Source organism: Mytilinidion resinicola, assembly GCF_010093595.1.
Source record: "Mytilinidion resinicola strain CBS 304.34 unplaced genomic scaffold BDZ99scaffold_14, whole genome shotgun sequence".
In the NCBI taxonomy this organism is placed as follows: domain Eukaryota; kingdom Fungi; phylum Ascomycota; class Dothideomycetes; order Mytilinidiales; family Mytilinidiaceae; genus Mytilinidion; species Mytilinidion resinicola.
In genome coordinates this window covers 524,706-545,308 of record NW_022985450.1, presented here as the reverse complement: position 1 = coordinate 545,308, position 20,603 = coordinate 524,706, and the positions used below count along the sequence as shown (strand labels likewise).

Genomic DNA, 20,603 nt, shown 5'->3' with positions numbered 1-20,603 from the left:
AATGATTTGACTCTCTATTTGCTTAAGAAGGTGGTCTTCGTCGTTCCACGTATTCGTTTCCACGTAATAAGTCTGTGCATACGCGTTTACCACTGCTTGGGGTTACCCCATGATTTCAAAACCTAGTCGCGATGTCAAGTTTGAAGTAGTGAGAATTAGACTGCCTCTTGACTGACTGACTAATTACTAGCTGGCTTGCTCCTCACAGTGGCGTCAAGTGATCAAGATCAGAGCTGAGCAGTGATCAATCCGTGTGCCTAGACTTATAACCCAGTACTGTAAGGGTTGATCACCATTTGCCCCAACTAAGTTACAAACTTCTTGCCATCTCCTGCAAAAGTTCAAAGACCCGATTCGTGTACCGTAGCGTGGAAATGACTGATGCATTTACTTTCACGAAACAAAAACGCCAGATTACTCCCATCCATTTCCCTTAACGCTTCATTTTGGCTCTCACATACCCCTCAGCATATCGGCCGCAAACTCCGGAAACTCTATCACAAGCGCCTCCCACCCCTCCTCCTCCTTCAACTTCCGAAATCTCGACCTTGCAGCTTTGATCACGTCTTGTTTGAGCGTAGACGCAGTCGGGTTACTGCTTTGCTGCCGATACACCTCGCGAATGCACGGAATGAGGTCGGCCGAGGAGTTATTGTCACGGAGCGCTTTTGTGAACTTATCCTTTGAGATTTCTGCTAGTGGTGCAATGCCAAAGCGGTGAGCGGCTAGGTAGATCTGGCAATGGAGGGTGAGTGCATTTGGGTGGGTTCCTGGATCACCGTCGTCATGAAGAGTCTGGTCGGTGCTCGCAGATTGAGGCGATCCATCTGCAAACGGTGTTGATGATTGGGGCCGCCAGCTCGATGTCGGCGTTCGCACACCTTCTTCGTAGTCTGTATCTTGATCATCAGAGAGTATAGAGAAGATGTCTACACCATCGATGTCGGGTGAGGGAGATGCGAGGCGAACGTCTGTCGCGGTAGAGCCTTCGGAGTGGATGCTACTCTGATCGTGAGGGAGGCCGAAGGATAGACTTGGTCCATCGGGGCCATAGTCTAGGGTGTAGAGATAGGTGAGAACGGCCGCAATGATATGAGGTTCCTCGCCTGGCTCAAGCCAAATTTTCATTGGCGTGGCGGGTGATGAGTAATCGAGACCGCGGAGAGCTAGTTCGCATTTGTCTTCGAACCAGGTCGAACGAGGGCAGACAACGGCCCTATGGACTGGATACCGATCACTTCCGCAAATGACTAGAAGGTCTGAGTATTTGTTCTTCTTGATAATGCTGTGAAAGGTTAGTCGGGTGATGAGTGAAACAGATCGGTGATCTCATCATACCTGATCATGCCATTGTATAGTGCGCGGCACGATGGGTTCAATGTGATAATCGTTGAATTGACAGACACGCCATATGGCTTAGGCTGTCGTTCCTGTCCCTCTTCGGAGGGCTTGCTGTCGGAAGTCCCCATTGCCCAATTTAGCGCCCGACGCTTAAGCTTTCTCAAGCTACGGCCCTAGGCGACCTCAAGCTTGGATTGGCAGCCTTGGTTTCCGCGTAGTAAAGGTTGGTGGTGTTTTGCAGCTCAGAGCGAAGCCTTTTTTCGTCTTCAAGCTGCTGTTTGAGGTCCCCCAGCTCGTTGTTGGTGCGGACGACGTTGTGTTGGGGTGGTCGCGGCGTACTTGGCTGGGTTAAAGAGGGTGAGGACGGGATCGCGGCGTGTGAAAAGTGATGAGAGACGATGGTTTAGGATCGAGAGATGATCAGGTAGGAATCGTGCATGTCTTGAGGCGAGGTATGGTTGCCTGCTGGGCATTGATGCCCGAGAAAATGCCGAACCGACGTCAACTGCTTTCTATTCGTCTCCTCCTTCTCTCCTCACCACTCACTGACTTCATCCATCGCAGCTTCGTGAGTCCATCACGTTACGAGGTTGTGGCAGCGGCATGGCAGTTACTTCCCAGGCTTCATGGGCGGCCCAACCACGCCATCGGAGCACAATCCGATCTGCAGCTGAAACCTGGTACCGTCTGCAAGGCTTCGGACGATTGCGCGGCATGTCTCGCCCACCCGAGCAGTCCGTCTGAAAATATCATGAAACGAACGTTGAATCAACGCAGTGCATGTGTACTTCTGAAGATGGCTTCAATGGTAGTTTCCCGAAAGTAATCGGTCAAGGTAAGTGTCAACAGCGTCAACAGAGGTAGGCACATGTCTTTCGTTTGTTGTTGTGTATCCATCTACCATGTTCATCCACCACCAAAACATCACCGCTCCGGATCCCCATTTCCTATCTTCTTTGCGAATCCTCGTCAGTGTTTTAGCCAAGCTTTGATCAGCTGTGATTACGACGAGCACAGGCGAAGTACTCGCCTTCTACTGCAGCATTCCCCTCTTAACATCTTGTTTGCTTGGTTCCGATGCTTGCCCGCGCGTCCAGCGATGCTGGAGCTCGTCTACGCCGCTCAAAGTCCACCAGCTCTGTCACTCGACTTCCTCCGCCACTACCCGAACCATTAGATCCAGAGGTCGCCCAGAAGCATGCCCTAGCTGCCGCCACAACAGCATACGCAAGGGCACACGAACTCGAACTCGCTGAAAGGGCGAGGAGTCGTGCCTCTACGCGTGCCTCCACTTTGTCCAGGACCAAAAGCAATGCCAGCCGGCATTCTGAAGGACGTCACTTTCCAGCACGCGAATCGAGTTTGCGCTTTTGTCAGTCTCCGAAGGGTGGATACATCTCAGCTTTCCCGCGGCAATCGATTGCTGGACCCGATGCCAAGCTTCCCAGGATCGCAAGTGTTACGCCGGCGGGAACGCCTTTTCCTCATCCTACACCGGTGGGTACGCCGTTGGCTCAACCTACTCTCTCTTTCGACGAGATTGCTCGCCCGGCGACGCAGTTCGCCACGCATCGAAATTCTCTAGCTGAACCCCCAAACACGATTCGCAAGGCACGGTCGATGTATTACGCTAGCAGTGTTCAGACTGGGTCGCCCGTTCCACGCCCTCCAGCAAAGTATCTGGTTACACCTCCACCTGCGAGCCCGACGCCTGAACGACGCAGGTCCTTCCTGTCGGACCTTGGCATATCGTCCAGTGCGTCAGCTGTCCCACCAAGATTGCCCGCAACAATATCTGGGGACGAAACCGTAGATAAGGTCCGCGACAGATATCTTCAAGATTTCCAGAAGCGTCAGCTCCGCCAGCGGCCGTCCTTCATCCTCGGCCCTTTCAAAAATAAGAAGAGACAAGAGAAGGAGAAGGGCAGGCTTTCGTCTAGCGCGAGTAGATCTGTAGGATCTGTAGTCTATGACAATATCCCACCCGAGGTCATGACTAGCGTAGAGGATGTTACGCTTATCACCAACCCACAAAAGGAGAAGAGGTCTTTCTCTAACACACTCAAAAGCAAAATCAAGCGTGTCTTCAGACGAACCTCACTTATCCCAACAACACTTCCGGTCCAGCAAATCGATGCCAGCCGCGATTACTTCAGCACCTGCGTCTCACCACCACCTCTCGGTGGCAATAGAAGTTTCGACGACATATGCACTCCAGATCATACTACCCTCAACCATACCCGTACTCAAGACTCATCTTTGGATATACCTGAAGGCAGCGCTCGTCCAGGCTCAAGGGCGAGTAGCATCATGAGCAATTTTTCTGCCTCCAGAGTGACGAGTTGGAACAGCTCTACTATTGGAAATTCTACCAACAAACGCCTTTCAGTTATCCATGAAGCCAAGGGAAGCATTGCGAGCGAAGCTGCAATGTTGCCTCCATCACCGACTCGACGTCCGCCACCTGTGCCTGCGCTCTCGTCATTGCGAGATCCAGTCCAAATGGACGATGTAGCTGAGGAATGCTCAATGCCAGTGGATCCTCGACGAGTATTCTCAGCGTTGATGAAGGAGAGTGGGGATATGGATGAATTGAGAGAGGGAGAAGAAGACTCTGAGATTGAAGACGAGAGTAATTCAATGTGCAAGGGTAGCAATCACTCAACCTCAGTCACTCTGACAAATCAAAGCCGCATTTCCGATCTGAGTAAAGCTACGAAGGGGACTATCCGTACAGTCACCCCAGATCCACTCGATGGCCCCGCAGTACCGACCAGGACTACTAGCGTTCGAGGTGCTGTCAGAATTCCCAGGGACAGGAGTCCTTCTCGCAGCCCAATTTGCGAGGAGCCTAGTCCGAGTTCGGACGATCCTGTGGATGAATCTCGCGAAGGCCCAAAACCTCGGCGCAATCGACTCCAGCGTCCGCCACCTCATGCAATAATACCTACCGCCGACCAGATTGCTTCTCGGGTCGAAAAGTCCAAAGGTAGGTGGAAGACTCCTCTCGAAGATGACAAAGAGCATTTTCCTTTCTTCCCAAAGTCCACAAGGCGTACTTATACGGTTTCGACATTTGCCCGGAAGAACTTTTCGTTCAGGCACTCCAATAAGCAGCCAACGCCTTCGCCAGAGCAAGTTGCAGGGCAAGAAGAAAACTTTACGCTCCACACCCCGCTCAACCCACGAGATCTCTTGTCACCACTTTCTCCCAGTGTCTACTCCCAGGCCAGTGATGGCCAAAGCCTACGCATGAACGATAGTGCAGTTTCTCTTGCCAACTCCGAGGCTGATTATAGGGGTACTGCAGTGATTATCAACAGTACTGCGGTTAAAAGCTACGCCCTAGGCACACCACAGCCTCGACCTCTTGCGGTCAATGCTTCTGCAAGGTCTAGCAAGGATTGGAAAAACTGGCTCTCCAATGAAGTTGCGGAACTGGAGCTTTCGCCGCAGGAGGATATAACCATATACGATCGATATACTAACCCTGGCCACCGCCGTGAACATGCGGATATCCTTGATGTACCTGATTTCTCCATCAGCGGATCAGGAAAGGGGATCCAAACAGTTTTGAGTCCAGCGATCCGCCAACGTCAACCAACAATGGGAGAGTTTTCCGAAAGTGGCCTGAGCTGCCCACCAGGAAGTGGGGAACGCTCCTCAGCCCAGACAGGCCAGCGCCGGGTGACACCTGGAGAAGATCCGTCAAGTCGAGCTAGTTGGAGCTTCCCACCAGGCACGGGGCAGCAGCGTCCAGTCAGGCCCACTCTTGATGAGAGGCCATCCAGCAGAATGAATGAACGATTCCCATTCATCGAGACCGGTCGCAAGACAAGCAGCCAGAGTAGCTGTTCCAGAACGAATCCGTCAAGACGTTCACCGGAAGCTGACACACCATCTTCAAGAGTGACTCCGACTCCAGATTCACGCATCTATACGAGATACGATCCTCCTCCAAGTGATGCGGATGCCCGCTATGAGCCAAAAAGACGGGTAAACGATGAGGCAAAGACAGAAACGAAAGAAAACGGAAAGGAAAACGCACTCCAATCGCTTTCAGCCAAATCTCTCTGTATCCCACCTCGTGGGATGTCTCGGCCACAATCTCTTCAACCACTGCGTCCCTGCGTATGGAACCGCAGCCATTCTAGCCTAGCGCACTATACTACTTCTGCAGAAGAGAAGAATTATCGTCATTCGATGCCACCCATCACGCCACCCCTTCCTCGGGCACGTCCACACCTCAAAAGCTTGAGTGCCTCATCGCGCCCGAAATCTGCCTTCGACCTGCGCGGCAAAAATAGTCCGACGAAGACCTTCGTCTTTCCCCCGGGCGCACCGCCCGAGAATGTCGCTCGCTCGACAGCTCACACGATTTCACACGTTCGTCGTAAACCGATCACTGGCCGTGCGCTCGAGGGTGAGACGCTCAAGATGATCCTTGCGGGCCCGTACTCAAGCCCTTCGCCGACTAATGCGTCGCTTCCGTCCCCAATCTCAAAACTCTGGCTGAACAACGATCTCAACGCGAGCCCAAGCCAGTCTTCGTTGAGATACGAGCCAACTCCAAGCCCGGAACGTGCGAGAGTCATGGAGGACGATGAAAGGGAAGGAAGTGTGAGGAGTGTTGGCAGTGTGCTGGGATGCCCAGGTACCCCGACGGCTGGACAGAGACTTGCTGAGAAATTCTTGCGAGCAAGGACTGTTGGTGTTGAAGGGCTCAAGAATGAAGGAACCAAAACTGGGGGAATGGATGCAGAGAGAAACCAAAAAAAGGCAGTTAACGCCGAAGGTATATGCACGGAAGGAATCAAGACGGACCAGGTTGAGACTGGGGCGATTGGTGACGAGGGAACCTGGATTGAAGGCATCGACACCGAGCAGATCCAGACCGAGGGTGTGAGGGATATGACTCCCGCGTTTTTGTGAGAATCTTACAGTGGAAGTACGGTTTATACTAATGCATGCCTCATTCGGAAATCGCGGAGGATTTGGATGGATATCGTTTGGGGTTTGAATAGGTTTGGCTTCCCCACGGAGAGAGGGAAAAACAATGCATGTTTTCTTTACCACCAGTACCCGATAGAAAGTATTGTTATTGTTTACACTTTAGCATATAGATCTTTTCCACCCTTAACAGTCTTGTATTGCTAGAAAGGTGATGTGATTTTTCAGGTTCCGATATATGTTCTTCATTTTATCGGATCACTTTTCCATTTTTCGTACGAATATGGCGCGCGCCTGGCAGTGGCATCACTATGGGGTTTTCCAGAATAACTCGGTCTGATTCGCACTGTACAAGAAGTATATTACAGCCCGAATAGCCAAATCGCACGTTCTTCAGAGAGTTGTATTTCTAGCCGAAACACCACTGTAGGCCTTCAAACACGCTCCTGGCTAACTCAACGGAAACCGAAACGACCCCGATTTCGACTCAAGCAAACACACTCAGCCAGTCCGCCCTTCAGATCAAGCCTCCTAGTTCAGCTCTGCCAGAAGCCGCTTCAGATCGTTGCCTTTCCTCTGAGCCCGCTTCTCGAGATACTGGGCCTCGAGACCAGCCTGTCTAGCCGCAAGGCCGGCCTGTTTCGCCTTCAGGAATGCCTGCCGTTCTACGCACCTCTCCTTTTCCACCTCAAGTTGAGCAATCTTGCGGGCATCAGCAATAGGTACCTTCTTGCTCCACTCGCGGACGCGTTGCTCCAGGGTAACATCCTCAGCGATCGATTGGGCAGCCATTGATTCTGCGATACTCTCAATGTCGCTATCCCGGTCATTCTGCACACGGCCAGCTAAATCCGGTCCATGTCGGGAGTGATGACTCGCCTCTTCGTCACGTCCACGTGGTGGCGAGGGCACCTGTGGCCTCTCGGAGGCTTCAGTAGTGAGAGGAGCCAGGTTCGCTGATCCAGACGCAGTGCCGTTGCCAGCTGGCTGTGAAGGCATAACTTGGTTTGAGTCCACAGGAAACGCGGCCACGGACTGCAAATCGTCCCTCGGGATTTCATCGTCAGCCATGGCATCAGACGCGCTAACTGGGGCATCCTGCCTGTCTGCCACAGCATGCGCAGCAGCCCTGTCGAGAATGCGCTTTGAAGTACGCGTGGGAGCGGATGCTGCTTTGCGTTTCTTCGACTTCTGACTCTGGCTCTTCTCGGGTTCGAGGTTCATGCTATCATCGTCACCGTCTTCATCTTGGTTTTGATTTCGCAAAGCAAAGGTAGGCTGGCGGGGAGTACGTGGCTTGCGCGACTTGGGTTCTCGGTTTCGTATGCTGGGGTCCTCACGGTCGGCAACGGGACCAGCGTGGCCAGGAGGCTCCTGGTTCGCCGGTGTAATGCGGGGGAAAGGGATGCCGGGGAGCTCTCTGTCCCCGTCCTTCAGGCGCCAGCCTTCCTTGTCTGCTATCGCTTGAAAAGGTCAGACGGGTGATGTAAGAGGGTGAATACTCTGGACCTACCTTGGGGTCGAAAGACGAAGTTGAAGGTGTAGGTGCCTCCGTTCTCCCCGTTCAGGGGGCGGAAGGACTGGTCATCCAACATTTCGGGTGCGTTGCATTCGCCTAGAGAAATGAGGCTAATGTAATGTCAGCTTCGACATTCTCTCACAAATTGCATTCGTCTGTAGCAAAGAAGGTCCATAGAATTCATTCGGGAGCTCGATTCCGAACTGCTAGGGAGTAGCAACTGCCACATGAAGACCAACCAGATGGAATTACTCGACTCACCGAACGCAATGCTGCAACCCTTCGTCCTGCCAATTCTTTGTCGACGTCATGGTGCGATCAGCAGCGATGCTCCACGGTGCTTGCGTGCGCCTCGACCTGCCAAAGTACCTCATCGATTCGCCGGGAACCATCTTGCCCAGCTGCATTTCTACAACTATATTTCCCACGGTACTAAGTTGCTCTGCTTCCTCACGAGTAGTCAGTTTGCGCGCTGTCCGAACGGCTATTCGTATGTTAGCATGCCTTTGCGTGTAGACTTAGGACTAGTGTCACTACTACCTTTGCTGACAGCCCCGAACTCAAACCTCTTACGCTCAAAAACGTCTGGGCCTGTCTTCACGACGGACTCCATGATGGTGACGTACTTGACGCCGTTGTGTCCACCGCGCTTTGGCTCCCATTGCTCTTTGGACACGAAGCGGGTATCTTGTAGCGTCCAGTATTCACCCGTGTCGGAACTATCGAGCCGAATGGAAACCATTGCGCCGGTTGCAGTCTGGCGGAAGATGCCCTCTGGCACCGCAATGAGGATACCAAATTGTTGTCCCTCAGTGGAGGCGATACGTCCGTACCCATTCCAAACTCGATCCATTTTCTTCTTGGAGCCTCCTCGCGTGGTGTATCCATCTGGAGGATCGTGTTCATACTCTGGGAGGGCTGTGTTCGTGGAGTCGACTATTTGCACGCAGTACTGGCCGTTCGGCATCTTGCCTTGTGGCTCGGAAAGTAGTATAGTCTGCTTCAAATCAGGTAGGTCAGCCTAGGTGAATCCATGGGAGGTCGACTCGTGATAGCGATGAAGCTTTCCTACACACACGGTAGGGTAGCAGAGTTACTGCCGCAGCGGCATACCCCCGACAAATACGTTCCTTGGTACCGGAGACTGGAAAGGACTGATAATACCTGTTTCAAGTCACACACGTTAGCGTAAGTCCGAACGTCTGGAACATGATCCAAAATGACGCCGATTATTCACTGTGCACACACCCACGGCAGGAGGGGTGCCCAAGGGGCGGCAAGAAATTTGCAAAGACACAGGAGATGTTGCGTGGCATGGCTATGAAGCTCCCGTGCCTCTTCAAGGGGTGTAAATACGTACCAGTATTGCTTGTGGAGAATCAGGCGGGATTTACGGGCTGGTGTAAGAGTACATAGTCGGAAGCCCAAATGGGAGTCTGCAGCAGAGGTAAATTTAACGGCGGACGGCACGCTAATTCCCAAAGCTATGATTCGTGGTCGTATATACGGGCCAGTAATAGCCGTCAGAATGCGGCAGTCTCCTACTGTACAGGTAATGTACTTGAGTAAGGAGAGGCGTGGTCAAAACAACGCGTGAAAAACCACAGAACGCGTCCTAAAACGCATATGCGGGGTCAATTCACTAGATTACAACCCGATTAATCCAGGTTGGACCCTGGTCTTGTCCTTGATTGGATTGTCCAGGTCCACTAAAAAGGTCGATTGCAACGGATCGCTCACGTCGGTTTAGTTACGGTCGGCTTACTCCTCACGCTGCAGCAATTCCACTCAAACTCAGGTTCTACCGACTACGAGCAAGCAGGACCGATATGAACTGCGAAGACGACCGAAGACCAGGCGTGTAACGACTATGAGGCCAGCGGTTCGGCGCAATGGGACCTCTTCCCAGGCCGATACTGGAAAGCTTTTGGAAGCACGTACCGGCGGGCTTTCGAAATATGTCAATTATGAGGCCCTCAGGAAGCTTTATGGAGTCGAAGATCGCGGGAACAAGGAGGCGGGCAGTCAGACAGCCAAGACAACACAACCTGATTCAGAAAACCCCGGTGGACAACCTTCTGACAACCCAGATACACTCTGATTGGGAGAGACGTCGAGCGGAGGAAGAGTGATCTCGATACTTCCATCTCATCGGTGAGATGCAGGGCTAAGCCACTTGCAGGTTGCTAGTTTTCAGCTGCAGGAGGAGCTCAAGAGCAGGGTGGCATCTGCGCGATGTCCGTGGAAAGGAGTCCAAGTAGTGGTGTCTAGCTACCTAGATACTTCAAAGCTTGCAGGTCTTCCAGTCAAGTACCTAACCTACCTCTATCTATGTTGATCCCAAACCCACTTCATTTGCCTATGGTATTGAGGGTCTAAGCAACTTGAACGGCCTGTATCAAAGAGGAAGGGGTAAATTTCGTACGTTCCCAAAGTTCCTTAGGCTTCGGATTAAAACCTTGAGTCCTTCAACTTGACCACAATTTACAACGCTACGATGTCAAACTTACCAAATTTTAGATCAAACCACCATATTCTTCGTTTGGACGTGTGGTTCCTTACTCCATCCATGCCGATATGTTCAGATACTCACCTTCCATCTCTCGCTTATTTTCGCTAAGGCTACAGGGTCACGTGCTCTCTATTTCCCCATCTGCCTGCGAAGACTTGGCAACACTCCTCCGGGGCCCTTCCGCGATGAACTATTCAGTCATGTATTCCAAATTTCGCATCCTTACGAAACTATTAACAGGTAGTTCCAAATGATTCTCTGACACTGTCACCTATTACCTATTTTATAGTCACGTACTCCGCTTGTGCTCACTGAGGCTTTCATTTCTTCGTTCAGCCATAGCTGGGATACTGTAGGAAAGGGAGGGTACAAGCAAGAATGAGATGTAGAATTTATTAGACCCTATATCGCACCGGTATTTTACATCGGCTGCGCACTAGCTTAGCCCCTGGAGACCCCTCCTACCTGTGGAAGAAAGGTAATACAGAAGGTATATTATCTGAATTCAAGATTCAGACCTGCGCACTGCTTACTAACTTGGCCTCTTGAAAGCTTGTCAGACCCTGCATCAGACCGGCGATATTGGTTCATGGCACATCGATATGCTTGTAAGAAAAGCTTGAAACGGAATGTAAAGCTTTCGGGTTCAGCGATTAGAGCCGGTGTTAACCTATTGAAGCCCCCCAATAAGCGTGGACGACCCGAGGAAATGACGTGGAAAACCTCCCGCTTTAGCTATAAATTCACCCTCTCTCAACGCGCTCCCACTGCTCCCCAACCTCCTACATCCTCCAAAAATCCCACCACCACATCAGAACCTCAATTGTGCACTGCTAAACACACCCACGCCATGGGTCGGCCCTCGCAGAACATAATCAACGTGCCCCGACCTCCTAAAGAACAGCGCCACTTCCTCCGCCCGCGCGGTCCCCAAGTCAGACCGTCAGGACCTCCCAATGTCTTGCTAGCATTGGCAACTCCACCCTCCTCCGCCTCTCAACTGCGCTCAACCTCAATTCCTCAATCCACCCTAGTCGCTGGGGTGAAACGCCGCGCAGAAGATGATCCAGATGAGGATGCAGAAGACGACGCAGAAGACGATGTAGAAGACGATGCAGAAGACTATGCCGACACCAATATAGAAGAGAGTTTCTTCACCACGTTAAAGACCTCCAAGCGTGCTAAATTCGAAGCGCCCAAAGGCCCCTATGGCGCCCCGACCAACCTCACCACCGCTTTTCACGTCTCCAACTCGACTGCATCCTCCTCTTCACTCTCATCTCTATCGTCGACTCCATCCTCATCGCGATCCTCGACTCTGGCCACGGCATCCGCACAGCCTCAATCCCAGACTTCTCCAACTACTATCACCCACGACCCCGACCTTGAACTCAGTGACCTTCTCCGCGCGCGCCACCAGAAGAACACCCGCTACCGCGTCCACCAGATCGTCATCCGCCGCCAGCTCTTCCTGCCAGACTGGTACGACAGGGGGCGCATGGAGGAGGAGCTCGAAAAGTCCAGAATCCGCGAGACGCGCTGGCTGGAGGAGAAGAAGGCGCTCGATCGCCAGGTCCATGCATCTAGGACGTGGGACAGCAATCCGGAGGAGAAGCGTCGCGTGGAGGATTTGAAGCTGCAGATTCTGGTTCTAGTGCGGCGGGTGTTCATCGAGCGGGCCTTCCGGTACGATGTCGAGATCGAGATGCACCGTCTCAAGAAGCGGGGACCAGACATGGTGGTGGTGAACGGAAAGCGTAGGCCGATTGGCACGCTGACGGGAGACGAGTGGCGCGAAATCTTCAACTACCGCGTCGACAATTCCTGGAACTACGGAGCGAGCGTCGGCTTGTTGCGCAATGAGCTTGATGACACGGAGCTCATCAATATGGCCCTAGAGCGGGGCGAGTGGGAGATCAAAGAGCGGCTGGCGTACTACGAGAGCCAGGGCTTGCGGCTGCAGTTTGAGGCGGAACCGTTCCTGGCGTTCGCGCCGCAGGAGGGTCATAATCTGCGCACTCATGAGCCGGGGCTCCATCTGCTGTCGAATGCGACGTACCGACCATATGGCAAGTCACTGGAGGAGAAGGACAAGCGAAACGTGCCGATCTTGCAAGCGCATATCCAGATGCTGTATCACCGAAAGTGCGGCCTCGGGACTGACATGCAATTCCGGCAGATGCAGGCCCTGAACGCACTATTTTCAGGGCTGCGAACGATGACGCGAGAAAAGGTGGAAGCCCTCAAAGGTGCTCGTCCGCGGAGGGAGGTCTTGAAGCGGTATATCAAGATGGCCGGAGAGGATGAGGCAGACATCACGAATACCAGGGACCAGCTCGTGGAGGATCGACGGGAAGATCCGGACGTAGATGCTCTCGAAGAAAGACAACTCATCCGTGCCTCTGCAAACCACGCATTGGCCCATGTGAAGTTGTTGCAACTGGACTTGGAGCTGATTCTCCTCGGCAAGAAGAAGGGTATCGACAGCGCTCAACATGAGCTCACTCCCAAAGAAGCGGCAGAACTAGTCTCTGCCAGACTCAACCTGTCAAACTCGGAGAAGCAGCCCATGGACCGGCTCAAGTACGAGCGCAACCAAGAAGGTATCAACCAGAGCTCTCTAGCTGCCGAAATGAAAACCGTTGGCGGGGGAGCTCGGAGGCGTTGATCATAGGGTCGTTCGAGCTCATTAGTGGATAGGTCCAGAAACCAACCTACAAGCCCAGAGGAACATCAGGGCCTATCCCCTATCCAAGACCTACACTACGAAACCCAAGACCTACGCTGCCGAACCTTGTTACGACTTTTACTTCCTCTAAAGGATGCGAGCATGCCGGATAAACCCGCACCCATGCCCTTAGCAAGTTATTGACAATGGCAAAACCTTTGCTGTTGACGATGTCCGAGGGACGGTCTCGTCATGAATGACCACTGGAAACCAAACCCTACAACGAAGCCTCAGCCCCCACATCCTAGGTATAGATATACTATAATGATCCTTCCACAGGTTGACCCACGACCCGGACTTTTACTCCTTCTAAGCTACCAACTCCGACCCGCTATTCGACTCTGACTGGTTGTTACGGCACTGCCAGAACGACCCCACTCATGCTTCTGCGTACACATCTACTCCCCTCAACAGAGTCTGCAAGACATTACAAGCAAACATCAAGACGACTGCCCCCATATGGTTCCCGGACGTCGCAACTGACTCCCTGGGCACCTCCAAAAACCCTAGCACGACTTTTACTTCCTCTTCTGACCAAGTCTGACTTTACTCAACGACTCTGGATGGTCATTGCCAATCTCCATAACAGCAAAAGGTCGCTCTTGGGCGGACAGGCAGACAGGTACGCTAATATTCACTATTTTCGAACTCGACAAGCAGACATTAATGAGATTCCGGCATTGCCGAGATGACATGCATAAGTAGAAAAACCCTTGGTAGTCAATGAAACTAAATTCCCTCAAATGCCTTCAAGCTGATAAATGTGCTTCACGAACCCGACTCACCTTACCCCCCCTCGTAGCAACTCCGTGCGCGTCACATACCTTCCTTCAATTGAAGCGGTCGTAGCGTCTCTTTCCCGCTTGGCGGGTAGATAATTGGGAGCGCGGAAGGCCGGCGGTTGAAACTGCCAAAAATACTATACCTAACTAAGCGTGAACTAAATAGGCGCGAAAGAGTGGAGGATTGACGCGAAAAATGCCAAGCATTTTTGTGTTGTCTTGGCAGAATCAGATCCCCTCCAATAGTTTGGATGATCTAACTGAGTAAAAGCCGCGACGGAGTCACAGACCAAAGAAAACACCCAACGTAAATCTCAAGTGATGACTTCGAGGAAGAAGAGGGGAGAGAAAGAAAGACTCTGAGTGAGAAAATGAAGAAATTGGGAATGATGTGTTTGTATTCGTATGTGAAAGCTGCCGTACTATGCCAATATGCCTCCGCTCTATAGAGATACCTAGTTACCGATTTTCGGGAAAGGCGTCTAGGCCGTTGCTCATCGCTAATTCAGATACCTTGTTCCATGCCTTGACACTCATCTTGATCGCGTAGTTTCCGCGCCTAACCCTATCCAAGCATATCCCTAATCTCCGCGACCACATTCCTAATCCTGGGCTCCCTCACTGTCTCTTCCGCTTTCTTCAACGCAGCTTCGTACCCAAAGACGTCTCGTCCAGCCTCGCAGAAGTCCTTTCCCAGCGCAAACAGCGTGCCGGCGGCCACAACGGCCCTATACATGGCCTCCGAATCGCGGGCTGACTTCAAAATGTCACTCAAGTCGTCCAACAGCGTAAGCGCGCGGTCTGCGTTTGCTGTCTCTGGCGCACTCAGCAAGACAGCGAAATTAATGTAGAGAGTTGTTAGTGCGACAATGGTGTTACGGTTCGTCGAGGTGGTGTACGGTTTGCAGAGTTTGTGAATAGTCTCAAATTCTGCGTTTGCGAGGTCACGACCGGATTTGGTCTTGAAGAGGTTGACAAAAGCCCTGATGGCCATCATGGTGTTATTTGGTGGTGTAGACGGTTCGAAGAGCTTGGCATCGGCAAGGATGTGCGGGAGTGGAGGGGAGATTTGCTCCACGCAGGTTCCCGAGGAGGCAGTTATGAGGCGCAGGACGTCGAGGCCAGGCAAAACTTTGTCAGCCGGCCATGCCGTCGCTATTTTGAGGACGAGAGAGATGGAGTCGGAATCTATGCTGCTAGATTTGCCCTTTTCGAGCTTAGTGACTATAGAGTCGAGAACCTCAATGTCATGTGGATTGAGGGAGACGTCTTTGGATCCATCTTCGATGAGAGATTGGTTGAATTCTTGGAGTTTTTTGAACATCGCCTTGTGATTGGCTGTCGAGATATCCAGGTACTCCTTTTGTGGGAGGAGTTTGGGCCGTGGCGCTGGTTGCGCGGGTGTGTCATCCCCCGGTCGGTAGCGATGTTCTGTACCCCATGGATCCGCGCCGCCCTGATTCTGGGACTGGCCAATGGTTGTACCCTGCGTGTTGGTAACTATGAAGTTCGTGACTTGATCCAGGTAGGTGACAGGGAGTTTGTTGTCCGCGCAAAACTTCCGCGCCACCTCGTAAGGATTTTGAGAGACATTGAAAGGCAGTTTCAGTGGCGGTTTGCCTTCTTCGATGTCAACGTCGAAGACAAAGTCGTAATCTTTGCCCTCGTGGGAGATTTTCTTGCCGTCACTACCAGCGCCTTCCACGACAGTTCCGACATTCACCCATTGCCTCGCTGCCGTTGACCAAGTGTATGCACACACATCCCCGTTGAGTTCCTTGATCATTTGGACCTGGCCTTCCTTGGTTCCGGATTTCGAGGTTAGGAAATCAGGGCCAGGTAATGCGTCCTTGTTGATATTCGGCATGGTTTGTTGGGGGATTGCCGATGCCCTCACTGATTCGTTGAACTCCTCGATCGCCGATTCCTCAGCTTGTCGCTCCTTTACTTTGCTGAATACCCGTACTATGCGATCACTCGCCCCTGTGACTATGTCTCCATTATCTGGACATACCGCAACGCACCATACCGATATCGCTGGATGCGTGATTGTCTGTATACACTGCTGATTAGACCAAATGCGGGCGGTCCTGTCCTCGGATGAGCTGACGATGTTTCCGTCTGGTAGAGCTGCGAGAGAGTATACAAAAGACTCGTGTCCGTGTAGCTGAGCAACTTCGCGGCCCTCAAGTGTCCACAATCGGATGACAGCGTCGTTACCAGATGACGCAAAGTGGGCGCCGGACGGATGCTTTGGTGGAAGTCTGCATAAGGCTCTGACAACATCTCCGACCTTGAGGCGTCGGATGAGCTTGCCGGAAGTGTGGAACACACGAATGGCCTGGTCGGCGCAGCCTGGCATGCGCATGTCAGTAAAACGGTGCGACGGAAGTCGTACAATGACATTAGGGGATGCTCCTAGTCCAGCTCGTACCAGTTATGATAGTCTCCTTATCGTAGGCTAAGACAGCCCAAACAGCGGCCCCGTGTCCTCGTAGCACTGTGGATTCTTCCCACTTCCCCACTTGCCATATGCGAGCATCGTTATCCCAGCTGCCACTGACGATCTTCTTCCCATCTTCGCTGACATCTAGGGCGCAAACGTTGTGGCCGTGTCCCAGAAGTAACGCATCAGCATTGTCGGCACCTGCCTTTGCTGGTTGCCTGACATCTATAATTGTGTCTTGGCCGCCGGATACGATGAGACCTTCTGGGAATTCCGAGGATGGAGGGACGAAGGCCAAGGAGTTGACGAAGGCGGTTCCATGCGACACAATTGTGTCGTCGTAGGTTGGCGGGGTTTGGGGGAGGAGTTTCCACAAGCGTACGGTTGCATCTCTCGAGGCAGAGACGACGAAATTCGGGTGGGGGAACACAACACCCCTGACCTGGCAATCGGATGGGTTAGCCTGCAGCTCAAGAGAAGCAAGTAGACGAACAAGTCTTTGTCCCTTTGTCGCGACCTACATCGTCTTCATGGCCTTGCAGCGAGGCGGAGAGCTTGTAATCACCCATCGAGGTGGCGTTGGTGGGGTGTTTGAGAGAGAGAAGGTGAGGAGCGCTAGAGAACCTGTTCCATGCAGCTGTGCAGCGATAGAAGCACAAGCTGGCGGGGTGCAGAGGGGTGGTTGCTGGAGCTTGGCGGATTCAGCTGCGATGCCGTGAAGGCGTGGTGGGGAGCTCTGTGACAGACAGGCGTCACCGCGGACTGCTTACATTGTCACACACGCTATACTGGATTCGGCTCGATGCTTTATAAATTCACTTGAGAAACACATGGATGGCGGGGGAACCTTCGCAACACCAAGGCGGCAGCGAGGTGTTTCAGCGGCCAACTCTCCAAGCAGGTGACGCCGCAGCATAACCCGGCTTAGCCTACGCGGGACACCACAGGACACCACAGGATTTCTTGCTGCATGTCAGATCCGCGGTGGGTGAAATCGTGAATGTCTTCGGAGCCGGGATTCTACTTTTTCTCCAGGACTCCGCAAATATCAGGCCTCCCGTGACTACGTAGACCGTGCTTGCCAGCAAGCGACTAGGTTATTCCTAAAGCGTCTTCTTTGCATCACTGTGGCAGCTTCTGCGAACTGGACTCTGCGTCGACTTCCTTTTGCGGAGGCAGCATCGGATCTGAAATATCTTGTCTTCGGCGTCTCCCGTGTGTCACAGGACGACTCATCAGGCTATGGCGCCACATACAGGGCTCCGCCTGCGCGTACCACGGTCGCGCAGCAAGACATGGGGAAACAACATCGCAACTCGGCCCTGACGCCTGCCGACGACGGTAGAAGTTTGTGGTGTTTTGCAGTGGCATCTGGTTGAAACTGGGAGGGATCGTCGCGACTCGTCCAGAACTGCCGTGGCGGGCTCTAGTTGTTAGCAGATGGGTAAACCTTCCCCAGGACAGCTTCCATGCTGCTTCTCTCACCCCACTTTGAGTCGCACGCTTGCTTGCTGCTCAAGAGGCCGCCGAGGTGGGTGGCAACGAGCGCCAAGAGCACGACGCGCAACACACACTGTCCATTCACGAAGGGGAGAGGCGCATGATGGTGCTCAGAGCCTTCCATCGCTCAATCTAGACTGCCCTACACCACAAATCTAGACGAGGAGCCCGGCAGCGGCATGCGGCTGAGACGCCAAAATCGCACTCGCTGTGCCGCCTCAGACAGCGTCAATTCAACTTGGTTGAGGCAATTGGGCATCGGGGGGCGACCAACTGCGGTTGGAGAGCAGCTGGGAGACAAGGCGTCGACTGACAGGGTGGCGGAGATGGGGTGCAGCGGTTTTCCGCAGCCCAAAAGCCACCAGAGGCATCGAATCGGTCGCTTCCACGGAGACGGCGCGGTCTGCACGCCACTGCGCGAGAATCATGTGAGCTGGGCCATTTGAGCCAGCTGCTTCTTCCGTGTGACTCGTCAAAACATGGCCAGATGGCTGCACATGGGTAGGTGGTTGCAGCAAGGGTTGGAAAAGTGGGAGTTGCCCTGTTGGCTAAAATGAACAATTTCTCCCTGCGAAGTCTGGAGACCTCAAAAGGCCGTCGGTCCCCATCTTTCGTACCAAGGAACGTTACCTGTCATCCCTCTGCTCCACCCTTCTTTCGCGGGTTCGGCCTTCAGACCTCCGATCATAACTCGCCAAATCCTCCACCTGCTATTCGCCGTACCAGCGACTCCTTTGGGCCCCAGCTACCACTTCGGCCTCCGTGATCTGACAAGCACGTTACTCATTGAAACACCGACCGATCTGCGCTACGTAACCAGTTAGCCTCTGTTGGTACTATTCAGTTGGGAAGGATTGAAGTAAATCGGCCGTGGCCCTGCAATATATATCCTCCACCACCCACCCCGAGTACAACTCAAGACCAGAGTTACCCTCACGCAACTTCCATACTCCACTCTCACATCATTTAATATGTCAGAACGACCAACTTTGGAGCTCATGACGGCTCTCTCCAAGTATGACACCCAGCCTGCCACCCCAGCAATTCGCGAGCAATTGCTCATTTCCATTCCCAGTCTCCTCGAATTCGGAAAGTACTCAGACCTTACAATCGCCTGCGGCATGAGAAGCTACCCCGTCCACCGCGCCATCATCTGCTCGCGGTCCTCGTTCTTCGACGGAGCATGCAGCAGTCCCTTCCGAGAGGCTGAGACGGGTATAATCGACCTAAGCGAGGATGACCCCGAAGCCGTCGAGCACATGGTAAACTGTATGCGCCTCCATGCTCTCACCAAGACTCACCACCACTGGAAGCTGTCGCTGACGCCTGGCCTTAGATTTCTACCACCTCGACTATCTCAACAGCTTCAGGCCCCGCCGCGCGTCGCAGCGGTCAAGCCGGCCAGCATCGCCAACTAGCCCTCGCAGGGCCGCTGGGATCGTCCGCAGACGCAGCAAAAGGCTCAGCTTGGCGACCTTTGAAGATCCGCTACTCGCAACGGCGGCGGCAAACACGGTTACACCTCCCCTCACGCCCACAGAGGATTCCCCAGCGGACCACTTCGAGAACGTCGACGCGAAGCTGCCCGACACGCCAATGCAGGATCAGCTGGACGAAGAGGACCTCTTCGAGACCGCATCTACAGAGCCGGCGGTCGACAATGACGCGCCGCACCTGATCACGCACGCAAAGGTGTACGCCATTGCGGAAAAGTGAGTCCAACCATTTCTTTCCCCTGCATGCAAGAAAAAGTCGTCCGGGCCCGTGATGCCACCTGCAGCCGCGCATATGTCTCTGCGACAGACGGCCAACGAACCCCGCGCTTTTTTTTCATCTTCGCCGTCACGCGCGGAGCGCCAACGGCTGCATTGCCGGTCCTATCAACGGGCAGAATGCGGGACGTTTTGCTGGGTAGTGGCTGGAGCATGGTCCTCGGCACTCAAGCCCCCCCTGCGGCGCTGCGAGACGAAACGGCGGGCTGACGACGTGCCGTCGGCATGCCACATACCACTCGCCCCGACCTCTCCCAACCGCAACCCAGCCAGCATCGCACATCGCACCAGGGTCGCGCCGTGATGATCCCAAGACCGCCTGATTCACTTGAATCGCCCCCGAGAGACGCACCGCTAACCCTTTGCCCCTGCAGATACGGTGTCTTCGGCCTCAAGTCGCTCGCCGCCCACAAGTTTGCCGCCAGCCTCGCCGCAGGCCACCACGCCTCACCGGAGTTCCCTGACGCCTGTGGCGACGTCTACGAGACCACGGTCGACTCCGACCGAGGGCTGCGCGATCTCGTCATTGCCACCTTCCGCGCAAATCCCGCCCTCAACCTACGCAAGGACGTCGAAGGGGTCGTCAGGGAGACGCCGGGCTTGGCATGGGAGCTGTATCGGGTGGCCTGTGGCCTGCCCGTGTACTCCTCATCATGAATGAACCCAATTACGACCGTCAGATGCATCCATTTCACAAATAGCTGGTTTAAGCGCCGTGCGCAACGTCCAGGCAATCAAGCATCCCTCTCGCGGTGGGGTAGCATTTGAGCGATAAAATGATCTATGGATGTGTAACTGAGACGGGGCAACTGGTTCACCGAGCGTCGTGCGAGCCGCGGCGCTGGTTCGATTTCTGTTATTACTTGCGAAAGCGTACGAGGTCGATGGCAGGTACGTCGATTATGATTTGATATGATACCGATGCGCGGGATTGGAATGGAGTCGCTCGAAAAGCACTGGGCGGCGTCTGCCTTCGGAAATGTATGATACCACATCTGATTCCTGTCGCTACATGGGACGATACTGCGGTATCTTCAAAACACCAAATCTATA

At 53.4% G+C, this 20,603-nt stretch overlaps 6 protein-coding genes across 6 annotated transcripts; 3 read left to right on the top strand and 3 right to left on the bottom strand.

Moving 5' to 3' along the window:
- Window positions 1-127: 127 nt before the first annotated feature.
- On the bottom strand, window positions 128-1,757 carry BDZ99DRAFT_500528 (uncharacterized protein). Its single transcript, XM_033723726.1, has 2 exons — window positions 1,339-1,757; window positions 128-1,285 (listed from the first exon to the last, which is right to left on the bottom strand). The coding sequence occupies exons 1-2, from the start codon at window positions 1,467-1,469 to the stop codon at window positions 454-456; spliced, it is 963 nt and encodes a 320-aa protein (XP_033574248.1). The 5' UTR covers window positions 1,470-1,757; the 3' UTR covers window positions 128-453.
- Window positions 1,758-2,334: 577 nt separating this feature from the next.
- On the top strand, window positions 2,335-6,407 carry BDZ99DRAFT_536623 (uncharacterized protein). The gene has a single exon (XM_033726583.1). It carries the CDS (start codon window positions 2,419-2,421, stop codon window positions 6,271-6,273), a length of 3,855 nt encoding a protein of 1,284 aa, XP_033574247.1. The 5' UTR covers window positions 2,335-2,418; the 3' UTR covers window positions 6,274-6,407.
- Window positions 6,408-6,822: 415 nt separating this feature from the next.
- On the bottom strand, window positions 6,823-9,126 carry BDZ99DRAFT_478784 (uncharacterized protein; the record flags this gene model as incomplete). Its single annotated transcript, XM_033722189.1, has 6 exons — window positions 6,823-7,754; window positions 7,805-7,920; window positions 8,072-8,294; window positions 8,384-8,807; window positions 8,887-8,974; window positions 9,059-9,126. 6 exons carry the CDS (start codon window positions 9,124-9,126, stop codon window positions 6,823-6,825), a joined length of 1,851 nt encoding a protein of 616 aa, XP_033574246.1.
- Window positions 9,127-10,947: 1,821 nt separating this feature from the next.
- Window positions 10,948-12,990, top strand: BDZ99DRAFT_536616 (uncharacterized protein; the record flags this gene model as incomplete). The annotated part of the gene is made up of 1 exon (XM_033726582.1): window positions 10,948-12,990. The coding sequence occupies exon 1, from the start codon at window positions 11,032-11,034 to the stop codon at window positions 12,988-12,990; it is 1,959 nt and encodes a 652-aa protein (XP_033574245.1). The 5' UTR covers window positions 10,948-11,031.
- Window positions 12,991-14,397: 1,407 nt separating this feature from the next.
- On the bottom strand, window positions 14,398-16,847 carry BDZ99DRAFT_522896 (phospholipase A-2-activating protein; the record flags this gene model as incomplete). Its single annotated transcript, XM_033725743.1, has 3 exons — window positions 14,398-16,187; window positions 16,267-16,720; window positions 16,800-16,847. The coding sequence occupies 3 exons, from the start codon at window positions 16,845-16,847 to the stop codon at window positions 14,398-14,400; spliced, it is 2,292 nt and encodes a 763-aa protein (XP_033574244.1).
- A 1,531-nt stretch (window positions 16,848-18,378) lies between these two features.
- Window positions 18,379-20,443, top strand: BDZ99DRAFT_465189 (uncharacterized protein). Its single transcript, XM_033720494.1, has 4 exons — window positions 18,379-18,793; window positions 18,854-19,047; window positions 19,115-19,490; window positions 19,925-20,443. The coding sequence occupies exons 1-4, from the start codon at window positions 18,750-18,752 to the stop codon at window positions 20,205-20,207; spliced, it is 897 nt and encodes a 298-aa protein (XP_033574243.1). The 5' UTR covers window positions 18,379-18,749; the 3' UTR covers window positions 20,208-20,443.
- Window positions 20,444-20,603: the final 160 nt, after the last annotated feature.